A 15,699-nucleotide genomic window follows, 5' to 3' on the forward strand; every position below is an offset into this window, starting at 1 on the left:
CTGGTCCTGATACCTTCAATGATCTTTGCACACATACATCCATGTCCCTCTGCTCCAGCACCCCCCAGTCCATGTTCTTCCTACCAAAATGCATCACCTTACATTTTTCCGCATGAAACTTCATCTACCACTGATCAGCCTACTCCACCAATTTGTATATCTCATTTTGAACATGCCCACTCAAAAGCAGTTCCACTGGGCTATAGTAGTTCATATGTCTGTTACCAGATTCTGGAAGCAAGTGTTTGAGTAGAAGCTTGATCTTAGCAGAAGACTCCCAGGAGGACAGCAGGAACTCTTTAGCAATGTCCTCAAAGCATCTCTGAAGAGGATAAATATCCCTGCCATTATGGAAGCCCCTGGCTTGTCACCAACCAAAATGGGGATGGTTCATCCAGGAACACACCAAACACATCAAGAATCTTCATCGTTGAATCTTGATGTCAGAGGGAGCGCACAAACATTCAAACAACCCATCTACCCAACCCCTCAAAAACCAGCTGTCCTACATGTGGCAGAGTTTGCAGATCACACATTGGACTTAGTAGCCACATCAGAACCCATCAAATTGAAGTGGAAGCAAATCAACATTGAGCCCAAGGGACCGCCTAAAGAGAACAAGAGAATCAGAGGATTGCATAACTGCCTAGCACTTATTCTCTGACTAACCAGAGATTTTAAATCTCGACTATTCCTTGGTTTCCCAAAGACAGGCAGCAGCCATAAAGACAGGTTGACAGCTTACCTCAAGGCTCCTACCTTTAATGATTTGAAGTAGTGCCAGACAGCAAGCAGAGCAATGCAAAGACTATGGTCGTAGTATTCTAAGATGCTGACTTAGCTCGTGGGGTTATAATGGGATTCACTCGTTGATGCTATTTTGGAACAAAGAAAGTGGCTGCCGTGACTACAAGCTGGAAAATCAAAATGGAACTTGCCATTCTGTTAGAGAACTGCAGGGACATTGGCCAGAACTTTATGCTCCCCTCGGGCAGGGTGGCATGGCAGGTAAAATTAGGTGCCATGCCAGTGATGTCATGCAATTCGCCTGCCCAGTCCCACTATTATTTTACCTGTGGCGTGGGACATATGCCTGTGGGCCAATTAAGGCCCTCAAGTGGCCAATTTATTGCCACTCAATGGCTGCTCCCACTTGTCACTGGGATTTTACTCATCACAGGGGAGGCCCATGCCAGGTCTCCAGGCTGTCCAGCAAGAGCTGTCAGCCTTGTGGATAGACTGAGGTGGTGGGAGTGCCTGTTGGTTGGGTATCCCACCTCCCTGCACCTCCCCCCACACTCCCTCCAAGGTGTGGACTCCTCTCAAGATATGAACTCCTCTCCCCTTTGACCCTCTTTGACTTGTCACCTCCTGCCCACCCCCCACCTTCTTTGTCCCCTTTGTTGTGGCCCACCAGCCTGGCCCCCCAAAAAGATTCTGGTTGCAACTCACAGTGTAGTCTCCATCATTAAACACCTTTCCTTGGGGACTGTTGCAGTCTTAGCAGCGGATATTGCTCCCAGTGGCACTGCTGTGCCAAGGGAACTGCCAACCTTTTGATTGCTGGTAGTTCTCTGAGGTGGGCATTCCTCATTGAATAAAAGTTCAAGAGAAGCCCTCAGAATATAGCAATAAATATTCCTATAGGTGTCATTATTTGCATTTTCACAGCCTTACAACATAGTCTCTCGCAACGTGAACATATATTTTTGATGTGGGCAGGTTTATTACTTATTATCAATCTGGTGCAAATGGTATAAAATTGCACATCGACATAACACCATTGGGGGCCTCATTTAATCACTGGAACTGGGAAAGTAACAACTTTCATTTCAGTGCAATGAAAATCAGGTGCGCTCTCTGAAGGATATTTAATTCATTCTGCCAGATTACTGCCAAGTCAGGGACAACAATAATCAACCCAATATGTACTTATGTAAATATTCTAAGATTGGGCCTGATTTTACCAAAACTTCGTGCCCGTTTTCGGGCGCGAAATCACGATAAAGTTGGACGTCGGGCCTTTAACGCGATCTGCACCCGAATCCGAGCAGACCATTTGCATGCATTTAAATCGACTTAATGAACTGCGCACCCAACTCTACCGCCAAATCCCACTTTACCGTCTTCTGGCCCGATCCACGTCCGCGCTGTTACCGACCTGCAAAATAAAAGTCTGAAGTCGCCGCTGCAGCCTCCGAAGAGCGGGGCCAGAGACTGCAACGGCTCCCTGACCCAGGTCATCCTCTGGGTGGGCCGGAAGGGGGGTGGGAGGAGGAGAGGGGGTGTGACGTCTAATTCCCTGGGAAGGGGGGGGGGGGGGAAGGGGGTGTGATGTTTCATTCCGAGGGGGGGAAGAAAAGGGGGTGTGACGTCTCATCCTCTGGTCGGGAGGGGGTTCCGCTGCCAGTCTGCGGCCGATCCCTCCTGGCACCATCACTGGTACACTACCAGCCACAGATTACTCTTCCCTGCAGGGGCAAGAGAGCGGGAGAGATGGCTGTGGCTGGTAGTGTACCCGTGATGGTGTATCCCTTTACAGGCCCAGCTTGGTCCTTCTCCAGTGTCTCCTCTTGGACTTGTACTGATCTTGTAGCCGGTTTTCACGCGGATCCACTGTGGAATCGGCCGGTTCTGCTTCATCTTCTTAGCGAGGAATCGCTTCATCCTGAAGGTTTTGTGGGATGACATGGCCACACGTCCACTCCGGCAGGAGGCATCGGCCGCAGACTGTTAGCCGACCACCCCCGGCCAGAGGATGAGAGTCACACCCCCTCTCCTCCCACCCCCTCCCCCGCCCCGGGGATGATATGTCACACCCCCTCCCCTCCCCCCCCCCAGGGGATGATACATCACACCCCCTCCCCTCCCCCCCCCTCCCAGGGGATGATCGGACACACCCCCCCCCTCCCACCCCCCCCCCCCCCAAGGGATGATCAGTCACACCCCCTCCCCTCTCCCCCCCCCCCCCAGGGGATGATCAGTCACACCCCCTCCCCTACCACCCCCCCAGGGGATGATCGGTCACACCCCATCCCCCCATCCCCTCCCCCCCCCCCCCCCAGGGGATGATCAGTCACACCCCCTCCCCTCCCACCCCCCCAGGGGATGATCGGTCACCCCCCCCCCCCGCACCCCCCGACCAGAGGATGAACGTCAGAGAGCCGCTCTCTCCGCTCTCTGCTTTTTTTTTTGAGCCTGGGCGCGCTGTCAGATTTTTTTCGAACTGCGCATGCGCAGTTCAGAGCTCCAATCGGTCCGCCAGCGCTAAGCCCCGGCCATGGCGCGGATCGGGCCGGAGCCGGCAAAACGCAAATGGGCGCGCTGCAAAGAGGATTCCAGCCTCGGATCTATTTGACGCCCAGATTCGGCACTTAGGCTCATAATGGTAAAATTCCCCCCATTGTGTGCATCAATTAAAAGAGACATACATCTTAACTTAAATGTAAATAAACTATTACTCAAGACATTCAAAATGTGCCCTCTGGTCCCAAGAATAATGGAAACTGGAATTCTGAGACCAAACAATCTAAATGTCAGATTAGTTTAGAAATATGACAGTTGTTACAATTATATTCTATTATATATGTATGGATACTGGACAGTGCTTAGAAAACTGTAGACAAAAATATAATGCAAATATGTCCTTGAAAATCAATTCAAATAACAACATTATAATGCTACTTTTTTATTGAGTCTAGTCTTAGTTAACTCTGAGATTAAGCCTGAAATGTGCAGCCGATTTGCACGTTACTGTTGATAGCATAATAGTTTGGAACTTAACTGGTTCTGTACATCTTTTGAATATATTTTACATCAGTTACTTGCTCTTTTGCTAAAAATGGCTGCTCGCCAACTATAACTGAGAGAGCATGGGGCAATCGAGCATGCAGGTGCCCATGGGCAGTTCCACTCTAATCCATTAGCAGGAAGTGCATTTGCAACAACATTAATCAGGCTACATAAGTTTTCTCATTTTTGTTGCGAGGCCCTTCACCAAAGAGTTCATTTGCATCCTTCTTGAGTTTGCAAGGCTCTGTTTTCCATATGAGATGTTCTCTGTTTATGATTCATGAAGCATACACCTCTAACTTAGGGCAGTTGCAGAATGATGTGAAACAGAATAAATAATTTCACATCTCCACACTTTTATGTAAACAAATATAATTATCTGGACCTTGTTGTTATTCATACGACACAAAGTTCAATCCTGATGTATGAAATAGCATAAGCTCGCAATGCTATGGTACCGGTTTTTGTTCTCCCAGCACAATCAGACGAATGTGCAGCCATCAATTATGAACAGCATCACATTTGTCTGCAAGCTGGGATAATACAGCATCTATGAATAATTAACCTTTTAAAAAATAATCAAACTTTACTGATAATCAACGATTGATACAGTAATGAATTTAAATATATTACGTTTAATACAAAATTATTTCTGTTTGATAGCTGCTGATTTGGAAAAAAAAGCTGAGTATCAGCAAGCTCTCCTTCCAGAAATAAGTATGTCCTTTCAATGTATCTTGTGATTGTTTAACCTCCATTATTGTGATACAATACATACCAGAACCCGACAAATCTCTCATTGGGTATAATTATTAACAGCCACTCCTATGAAACGTTTCCAAGCCTATGTAATTGAACAAACACTCCAGAGGGTACTTCAACTCTATTCAGCAATAAAATTGTACAGAAACACTTGAACAAGTTTTGCATAAGAAAATAAAGTGCTTCAGCATCATTTAAGTTGTTCCAGCGCTATAGCTTCTAATAAAAAAATATGCCAAATACAGAGAGCCTCTGGATAAATGTATATGAAACTCATATGTATACAATGTGATGAATTGAACCATGAGTGCAAATGAATCTGGTGTCAGCCAGAACATGTTCTTTTTTAACATAAATGCTGTTTGAATAATGAAAATGTTTTTACAAGAAACGTAAAGTAATCTTACCTCATCAAATAGTGCTTCATCTTCACAGTTTTCCAGTACTCTTGTATAAAATGAGAGCCCTTAAAATTTCATAAAAAATGAAAGTCAGTTAAGAAAGGAAATTAGAAAATAATTAAATTACATTTATGAACTAAATTCAATTATATTTATGGCTGCAATTTAAAATGAATGTTAATCTGCCTAACCACCCAAAGTAGTTCTTAATTGGGCCTTTTCGGTTTAACTAATGAATTCTGTGCATTTTAAACAAATTTTGTTTAGCATGTTCTCAGTGAGTCTTTGACAAAACTCAGGGTTCCTGAGTTCTGGTTTATATTTTGCACGTGCATGAAAGGCCATCTCCTTGGTATTGATTTGAAAATTCTAGCAATAGTTTTAAGTTATAAAAGCAGGTAATAATTTTGAGTATGAAGAAGGGGAATTAAAGGGTGGTTTGAAAAAACCATGAGAAAAATTCGTGAACTCATTTCTGAAATATTGCATTCTGGAATCTGTTAGAGAAATGTTGGGACAAGGCACATCGGGAAGAAAAGAGTAATATACATGTCTGAAAGTGGGTAGTTTTAGTTAGTTAATATTAGATGTGTTTTTCAAGGTACTGTACACTTATTTTCTTGATGTGGAGATGCCGGCATTGGACTGGGGTAGGCACAGTAAGAAGTCTCACAACACCAGGTTTAAGTCCAACAGGTTTATTTGGTAGCACGAGCTTTCGGAGGGGCAGTGCTCCGAAAGCTCATGTGACCAAATAAACCTGTTGGATTTTAACCTGGTGCTGTGAGACTTCTTTCTGTACTTATTTTCTTAGCAGTGGAGTTAAGTTGCATATTATTGGTACAAATTCAATTGTTTTGTTATTTTGATTGTAACTGAATTTAGAATGACTGAGTTTAGCTTAGAATGCGTATCCCAAATAATTGGTGCATCACTGCCAATTCCTAATAATGATTTTTAAACATCATAGAGAATTCCTTGGAAATCACATTTAGCAAACAGCTGAGATTAACCAGGCTTGTCATGCATCTCCATTCACTATATTGGCAAATAAACAGATTAAAAAAAGGAAGACTTGGATTTATGTAGCATTTCTCACGATCAGCAGACGTCTCAAAGCACTTCAATCAAGTACTTTTGAAATGCAGTCATTGTTGCAATGTTGGAAACATAGAACCCAATATCCACACAGAACATTCCCAGAAACAGCAATGTCGTTATGACCAGGTAATCTGTTTTTGTGATATTAATTGAGAAATGAACATTGGCCAGGACAATGGGGATAACTCCCCTACTCATCCTCAAAATAGTGCCAAGGGATCTTTTACATCGGCAGAGTGGGCAGGCAGATGGTGCCTCAGTTTAACATCCCATCCAAAAGACAGCACATCTGATACTGCAGCACTCCCTCAGTATTGTACAGGAGTATCAGCCCTGATTTTTGTTCTCAAGCCCTGCAGCACTTGAATGGCAACTCACTGTAACTCGGAGATGAACACTACCAACTGAACCACAGCTGACACAAACATTATTCATAGTTTCATTAAAATAGCAGACAGAGCAATACGAGTCTGCTAATTCTTCAACTGCTATTATGTATGGTTAATGTCTTCAAACAGTTAAATTGGGAAGAGCAAGTTTATACATTCAAACTTACAGGCTGCGATTCTCGGGCGGCCCCGTGGCTTGTTTCTTGGTGGTGGGAGGTGGCCTGCCATTGACTGGCGCTGGGATCTTCCAGTTCCCTTCTGTCAATGGGATTTACCATTGAATCCGCTCCCCACTCCACACCACTGGGAAACGCTTGGTAGAGATGCGCCATTGGCAGGACCCGAATCCCACCCTTCATTTGTTTTCACATTTATCTGTATGATTCTAGAGAATATCGTTAGGACACCTAGCTGATTGGCAGCTATCAGGGACCATAACAAAGCCAGGTGCTATCTAAATCTAAAAGAAAAACCCGAGTTCCTCAAAAACTGCCTAGTATTTTAGAAGCATTGAAGTACAGCACAGAAGAAGACATTTGGTCCATTTTCTTTGTTTTTGATCTTTGTTACAACAAACTAAAATTAATCCCAGTCCCTTATGTTCTCCCCATAATCCTTTAATATTGGACCTTCACTGGATCACCAAATATGAAAAAAACTTAGTTTTCAATCAAAAGATATGTCAGCAGGAGTCTGATTGGGCAATTCTTATGAGGTGAGAAATTACTGTTCATAGAATCTTAGAATCCCTACAATGCAGAAGGAAGCTATTCGGCCCATCGGGTCTGCGCCAACTCTCCAACAGAGCATCTTACCCAGGCCTGATCCATGTAACATCCACGTATTTGCCCCACTAATCCACCTAACCTATGCATCTTGGGACACTAATGGACAATTTAGCATGACCAATCAAACTAATCTGCACATATTTGGACTGTGGGAGGAAACTGGAGCACCCAGAGGAAACCCATGCAGATACACGGAGAATGTGCAAAACTCCACACAGTCACCCAAGGCCAAAATCATCTGGGCCCTGGCGCTGTGAGGCAGCAGTTCTAATGACTGCCACCATGCCACCCATGCTGCTGGTAACATCAGCAGAAAACAAAAAATGTATTTGAATAGCCTGTTGGTGCCTTATCATTATTCTAAATGAATTAAAGCTTTCATTAACATCTTGGTCAGTACAATTTCATATGCATTATGGACTATTAATGTCAACAATAATTTCTCATCAATTATGATTCTTCAGGGTTAGTGCTGTTCTACATTCTAGAGCTAAAGCCAAAAAACATAATGAACTGTGCAGTTCTCAATTGTGTTTTTTTATCAGGTATTGCAGTGCATTATCTCAGTGCATTGTCAGCGCATTTACTAATGTGGCACACAGGGATGTAACTGATGATGTGAGAGTCCAGGAAGTGTTTCTGAATGGGGCATGTATACTCTTGTTCCTGTTTCTTGTATTCTGGTGACAGGAAGAATAATAATGCTTGGAAAAGTGACCTTTAAAGGACCTATTTTCAATTTCAAAGAAAGATTTTTGGCGTGAGTCCATGAATTCCCTCACCATTTCTTCAGTACCTCGCTAATAGTAGGAAAATAGTTTGACCTGGCAGGCACAATTTCCACAAGGGAAATTCATCCAAGAATCAGGTTGTATTCTTACCAAGTGGAAATTTCAGTCATCTGTATTTTGAATTAAAAATTGGGCAATATTTGTTGCAAAAATGGTTCCAAAATGAATCATGCTGTTACTAATGTATAAATTGGCAATGACACTTCACCTGCAGCTTAGCCATAAACAATATGCCACTGTAATCAGTGTTTATGTCGACCCCCTTAACTCCGATGAAGATATTAAGGAAATGTTTGGGATAGCGAGAGATATTGGGAGCTGAGTCAAAGAGAAAAAGGAAGCATTTGTCAAAGCTAGGAGGCTGGGAACATACAAAGCAAATGTGGAATACAAGGAAAGTAGAAAGAAACGTAAGCATGGAGTAAGGATGGCTAAAAGGGGTCACGATAAGTCATTGGCCAGCAGGATTAAGGAAAATCCCAAGGCTTTTTATACATATATAAAGAGCAAGATGGTAGCCAGGGAGAGGGTTGGCCCACTCAAGGACAAGGGAGGGAATCTATGTGTGGAGCCAGAGGAAATAGGCGAGGTATTAAATGAGTACTTTGCGTCAGTATTCACCAAAGAGGAGGACTTGTGGATGATGAGTCTGGGGAAGGGTGTATAGATAGTTTGGGTCATGTCGAGATCAAAAAGGAGGAGGTATTGGGAGGTCTTGAGAAATATTAAGATAGACAAGTCCCCAGGGCTTGATGGGATGTACCTCAGAATACTGAGAGAGGCAAGGGAGGAAATTGCTGGGGCCTTGAGAGAAATCTTCATATCCTCACTGGCTACAGGGGAGGTCCCAGAGGATTGGCGGATAGCCAATGTTGTTCCTTTGTTTAAGAAGGGTAACAAGGATAATCCAGGTAATTACAGGCCGGTGAGCCTTATGTCAGTGGTACTGAAATTATTGGAGTGGATTCTTCAAGACAAGATTTACTCCCACTTGGAAATAAGTGGACATACTAGCAAGAGGCAACATGGTTTTGTGAAGAGGAGATCGTGTCTCACTAACTTGATCAAGTTTTTCGAGGAAATGATGAAAATGATTGATGAGGGCAGGGCAATGGACGTTGTCTACATGGACTTCAGTAAGGCCTTTGACAAGGTCCCTCATGGCAGTGTGGTACAGAAGGTGAAGTTGCATGGGATCAGAGGTGAGCTGGCAAGATAGATACAGAACTGGCTTGGTCATAGAAGACAGAGGGTAGCAGTGGAAGGGTGCGTTTCTGAATGGAGGGCTCTGACAAGTGGCGTTCCTCAGGGATCAGTGCTAGGACCTTTGCTGTCTGTAATATATGTAAATGATTTGGAGGAAAATGTAACTGGTTTGATTAGTAAGTTTGTGGACGACACAAAGGTTGGTGGAATTGCAAATAGCGATGAGAACCATCAGAGGATACAGCAGGATATAGATCGGTTGGAGTCTTGGGCGGAGAGATGGCAGATGGAGTTTAAGCCGGACAAATGTGAGGTAATGCATTTTGGCAGGTTTAATACAGATGGGAAATAGACAGTAAATGGCAGAACCCTTAAGAGTATTGATAGGCAGAGGGATCTGGGTGTACAGGTACACAGGTCACTGAAAGTGGCAATGCAGGTGGAGAAGGTAGTCAAGAAGGCATACGGCACGTATGATGCACATTGTTGTGTTGGGATGGGTATCTATAAGACTGGTATGGGTTGTGCCAGATTAGTACACAGTACTCTACAGACGAGTAACGATGATATAGGCTGAGGTTCTTAAGGTTTTAGCATCTGCATCCAATGAAGAGCCAGCCAGTTTGTTGGGCTTGTTTTGCATTTTCATCTTTGCTGCTGTCTTGCTCAGATGTGTTTTTTTATGCCAGTCTTTGGTGAAGGGTAACACCAAGATAAATAGGATGTTGTTTGTGATTCAGTTTCTTGCCATTCAAGGAGATGTTGAGTTCCCTCTTGTCACTGGCATTATGGAGGTGGAATATATTTGAGATTGTTTTATTGAAGTTTTACTTGACTTGCAGTAGTTGGCCAGATTTGCAACATCGTTGCTGCTAGTTTAGAAAACATCTGAGGCTGAGAGGCTCGGCAGATATTGTCAGCATAGATGAAGTTCTGATTCGTTGATATAGAGATTGAAAAGTTTTGGGGCTAGAACACATCTCTGCGGACACCCGTTGGACTGTTTCCTCTAGGTGCTTGTCACATCACCCATGTGCACCTGAACCGTCTATCTCGGAGTGATAGTTCGATGGCGTCAATAACTCACAGAGGGAAGGCTGTTGAGATTTTGGCAAGGAGATCAGTGTGCCAGACCATGTTGTTTGCTGCAGTGAGATTGAGAAATACAGCACCTATTTTAAGATTATTTTCAAAGCCATTTTCAATGAAGGTGGTTAGTGCAAAGACCTGGTCACATGTGCTTCACCTTCGCTGAAAGCCAGCCTGTTCAGCTTTTGATTTCCAATGTAATACTTTAACATTTAGCATTTTGTAAATTCATATCACCCTCAGTACTTAATAGGACTAACGTTACAAATGTGCATGTTCAGTTTAGAGCCTTGCTCTCTGAGAGTCTGTTGGCATTTGGCCCCCTTGATCTTTCAACAATTTGGCCAGATTCCACTTCCTTTATGTTTTGATTCTCTTTATCGTATTGAGGCAGAGATCACACGGGGAGATTTACTTCCTTAGAGAATGATGCAGAGCTTTTGATTGCAGCTGCTTTGATCTTTATATTTACTTTTGGAAACAGAGATGCAGAATTTCTATTTCTCGCCCTTGTGTGGGGATAATAAACTGCTTGTTAAGTTAAAGAGGAGTTTTTGAGATTCACAGGAATCCCAATATTCAACCTGAAAGCACAGCATGAAGCAATTAACTTTAAACATGGGATCGAGGTATCTTAAAAGGGGATTTCAATAGTGTTTTGACTAAAGTACCTGGTTAATTGTGAAGCAATGTTAACTTTACAACTCCAATTATAGTGATCCTAATATAGCAAATAGAAACAAATTAATGCCAACAATTACTTAAAAAACACAATTAACAGCTTGCTTTATATCAAATAGCTATTTAGTATAGTGTGTGGGGGTGAAGGAAATAAGAATAAATTTGCATTTTGAATGACTTTTCCTGTAAAAGGTGTTGTCACTCACGTTTTGATATCATTTTAAAAAATAAAGAATCTCCATATTGGCCCGGTTCAATACTTGCATTGTTGATTAATTTACAATAGCTTCTTCAGTACAAATTGAAGGCAGTTTGCTTAAAGGAAAACATGGATTTTGAATTTTAACATATTGTGTGACCTATTTTGCAAATGATTGTAGCATCAACAATTCTTATTTAGTTCTCTACTTGCCTAGGGTTACATGGGAGATAGAACACAGAACAGGCCATTTAGTCCAACTGATCCATCCAAGTGTTTATGCACCATTCAAACCACCTCCCATAATTTCTCCTCTAAATCAACATAATCCTCAATTCTCTCTCCTTCATATTCTTGTATAGCTTCTCCTGAAATATTATTTCCTCCAAACACACACTGTAGTAGTGAGTTCCATTCTTCCTGTTTGGGTGAAGAAACTTCCACCGAATTTCGATTTCTGTGACCATCTTAGATTGAAAACATTACGAGTGAAAACATTCTCTCTGTATGCATTCTGTCAAAAAGATTTTATTATTTTAAAGACATAAGGTGTGATTTTTCCTGGCCCGCTGTGCTGGTTGAGTAGCGCAGCGGGCCGGGAAACGTTAGCAGGTGGCCAAAAACGGGAATCGTAACTGGCATCCGGCCAGTCGCAATCTTCCCGGGTCATTTTGTTTCAACATAATCAGCCTCGTGCCGGGGAACAGCATGGGGCTGGTTACACTATGGTTATACTATACACTATCTGAGCACCAGCCCCACCACCAGCCTCCACTCCCCAATCAGAGTTCCCCTTCCCTCCTACCTCCCTCCATTCCCTTCCTCCAAAGCCTCCCACACAGGGGAGGCAATGGGCAAGTGGTACTATCGCTAGATTATTAATCCAGAAACTCAGCTAATGTTCTGGGAAGCTGGGTTTGAATCCTGCCACAGCAGATGGTGGAATTTGAATTCAATTAAAAAAAACTGAAATTATGAATCTACTGATGACCATAAAACTATTGTCGATTGTCGGAAAAACCTATCTGGTTCACTAATGTCCTTTAAGGAAGGAAATCTGCCACCCTTACCTGGTCTGGCCTACATGTGACTCCAGAGCTGCAGCAATGTGGTTGACTCTCAATGCCCTCTGAATGGCAACTAGGGATGGGAATAAGTGCTGGCCAACCAGCGACACCCTTGTCCCATGAATGAATGAAAAAAAAGCCCGGTCTGCCTCTGCCCCAACTGGCCCCAACCCCTCAGGCCCCATCCCCTTGGCACTGCCTAGTGCCTGGGCACCACCAGGGTGCCAGGGTGGCACTGCCCAAGGGGCACCCACCTGCCTTCAACCTCCCAAGGAGCTTCATTGGCCTCTGGTCCCATCAGTGAGGCCATCACACCCGGTCCCCATTGCTGTGACCATATGTGATCCCCACTGCCTGTGAGGTCAGAAACATTAGCGAGACTGGACAATTGTGTCCCAGGCTCACTAGCGAGAAGCAAATTAGTATTTGCATAATGTAATCAGCTTTATGCTGTTTCCAGGCATGAGGCTGATTATGTTGAAAAAAATTACCTGGGAAGATGCCAGTCATAATTGGGTCGGGGGTGGGGTCGGTTGGGCTTGGGGTTGGAGGGGGGGTCATTTGGGCTGCCAATTGGGAAGCCTGCGACGTCTGGGGGTGAGGCGCATGTCAACCAATACTGAGAGATCGGTGCATGCACACTGGCCCTCTCAGCAGTCTGATTCCCGCCCGTCGGGTGGGATTAGCCCCCACTCCCCAGCCCTACTGGCGTACATCCCCTTTTACCATACTCGCCCAAAATATGGGCAGGAAAAACTCACGTTTTCCTGCCTGTTGGGCACTTCATTTTTTGGGGGAAAGTTGTGCCCCTTGATTAAGTCACCTATCAGCCTTCTTTATCAAGAGCAAAGAAACCCAAACTTTATCCTTTCCTGATAGGTATTCCCTTACATTTCTGGTATCATCCTTGTAAACCTTCTGTACACTACTCTGTATGGGCAACGTTATCCAGGGCCTTTTGAAAATCCAGATAAATTACATTTACTGAATTACTGCTATCTATTTTTATGGTTGCCTCCTCAAAGAATTCACAAGGATTGTTGAAGCAAAATTTTCCCTTTTAAAATTCATGCTGATTATCCATAATTATATTTTTATTTGCATATGTTTCAATATTCTCTCCTTCAGTAAGTATTTGATTATTTTTCCTCCAACCACCACAGCATTAAGCTCACGAGTCTATAGTTCCCTGAACATGTTCTTTCCCCCTTCTAAATATAGGAATTACTCTAGTTATCCACCAGGCCATCACAAAATTTTCTAATGCATTATTTAAGATGTAGAGTAATTTTTCTGCTATCTCTTCCCTAGATTATTTTGAAATGTGCAGATGCAATCCATCTGGCCCAAGGGTTTTATGGTCTTTGAGTTTGATTAGTTAATACATCCCCCTTCCTTTAATTAAAATGCACTTATCGCATTCATCATCTCATCACCCAACGTCATGTCCACTCGCTGTATATCCCTCGTAAATGCTAGTGCAAATTATTTCTTTGGTATTTCTGCCATGTCCTTATAATAACTGTGGTATAATCCTGAATGTTATTTAATGGTACTACTTCCATCACTGCTTTCTATTTCTATTGACGTACCTGAAAAATATTTTGCTATTTTGATTTAACTTTCAGCTGAATCTCTTCCTACCTATGTCCTTTGTTCCAACATGGACTATGGACAACTGGATTTACCCTTTCTCCAGCAACCAAGGTGGCACTGTATATATAACACACTGTTCAGGATTCTCATTCTTAGCTGCAGAGGATGCTATCTATCCCCTTAATTTTAGACTCCCCGAAAGACTTCGTCTTTAAAAATATCCGATTCTTACTCGTTACATAGAAAAATGCTACACCCAACAAAAAACACTTAGTTGAAGCATCTACTTCATTTCATTCCAAATCTCTGCTGCCCATATCTATCTTGCATTAAGATTGGCTCATCCCTTTGCTGTCCTTTTTGCTCTTCATTGACCCTGATTATTGCCTCAAATTAAAAATGTGTGCCTCTCTGACTCATCAATTGTCTGAATCCCTGAACTCTCTTCTGACATTAACCTCTCATGCCTTTATTATTTATTACTGTCACAAGTAGGCTTACATTAACACTACGATGAAGTTACTGTGAAAATCCCCTAGTCGCCACACTCTGGCACCTGTTCAGAGGGAGAATTTAGCATGGCCAATGCACCTAACTAGCACGTCTTTCAGACTGTGGGAGGAAACCGGAGCAACCAGGGGAAACCCGTGCAGTCACAGGGAGAACGTGCAGACTCTGCACAGACAGTGACCCAAGTCGGGAATCGAACCCTGCTCCCTGACGTTGTGAGGCAGCAGTGCTAGCCACTGTGCCACTCTTTCCCTTCAATCTACCATTGGCAGCCATGCCTGTAAACACTTAAAGCTCATGTTTTAGGATACTACTGTAACCCTCCCCATCTCTTTCTCTTCCTTTAAGATCCTCTTTGAAATCCATTAGTTATTAGTTGCAGAGGTGGACAAGCGAGCTATTTCCAATCAAGTATACGTTTTCTGAAAGACAAAATGCTCTGCTTTGTACATAGCATTAGCAATATATTGTGTCTTTGATGGCGATCAAGAATGAAATACTGTACTTAATTCAGCTAGACAAAGAAATCTTTTGGGAAAAATTAGGTTAGTGTTAATACTGTTCCTCACTTCTTTGGAACATCAGCAAGTAACTTCCAATTGCAGTCATTTTAGGGAATTTCTTGTTCTTTGGGTTATCAAAACACTATTATTTTTGTGCTTTATTTGTTGATATCTTTACTGCAGTAAGATTTTTTGAGCTCTTGGTTATAAACCTTCAATCCAGAAACGTGTTGGGCCCATCAAGAATTCTTAGTTAGTATTGAATAATGAAGTGGGAGACACAATCCAAGACTAACAGATTTCAATAGTGTTCCCTATACAAACAAAATAGATATCTTCATTTTAAAATTATTTGAAATCATTTCCAGGGGCACTTAATTGAAATCCTCAAAGGTTGTCCATTTTTATAGTTTTGGTTGAATATGCTGCAGTTGATATGCATATCAGGTTAGACGATATCTGCTCTGTAATAACAGGAACATTACAGGCAAAGTTATCAGACCTGGTTTCTTAATCAATATTCGAGATTGCAACCAACACTAGTGGATATTGTGCATCACTACAATTTTGATTGTACTTATTGACTCAGGAAGAAAAATATTGCAAACTGGTAAAAAAAAGATTCCTGGTAAGTGCATCCAGCTGAGAAGCTAGTTAATTTTTGGGATATTTTTTCACGATGTTGAATTGATTAGGCATTTGTTTAAAACTTGATTGGTGAATGCATTATTGAGACCTCTGACATTTCTCAATAGGGAAAACCACCTGACAACCAATGATTTCGTTGGTGCATCAGAAGGACTTACAGGTTGACAGTCAACCTG

The 15,699-nt window shown here is 42.7% G+C and overlaps 1 protein-coding gene across 1 annotated transcript in view; it reads right to left on the reverse strand.

Moving 5' to 3' along the window:
- The window catches only part of otofa (otoferlin a), a 379,834-nt gene that overhangs the window by 346,489 nt on the left and 17,646 nt on the right, over nt 1-15,699 (reverse strand). The window contains exon 2 of the mRNA XM_078213737.1: nt 4,962-5,020. Within this exon, the coding sequence (XP_078069863.1) occupies nt 4,962-5,020 (59 nt within the window). The remainder of the gene's footprint in view (nt 1-4,961; nt 5,021-15,699) is intronic.

Source organism: Mustelus asterias, chromosome 5 (genome assembly GCF_964213995.1).
Source record: "Mustelus asterias chromosome 5, sMusAst1.hap1.1, whole genome shotgun sequence".
In the NCBI taxonomy this organism is placed as follows: Eukaryota; Metazoa; Chordata; class Chondrichthyes; order Carcharhiniformes; family Triakidae; genus Mustelus; species Mustelus asterias.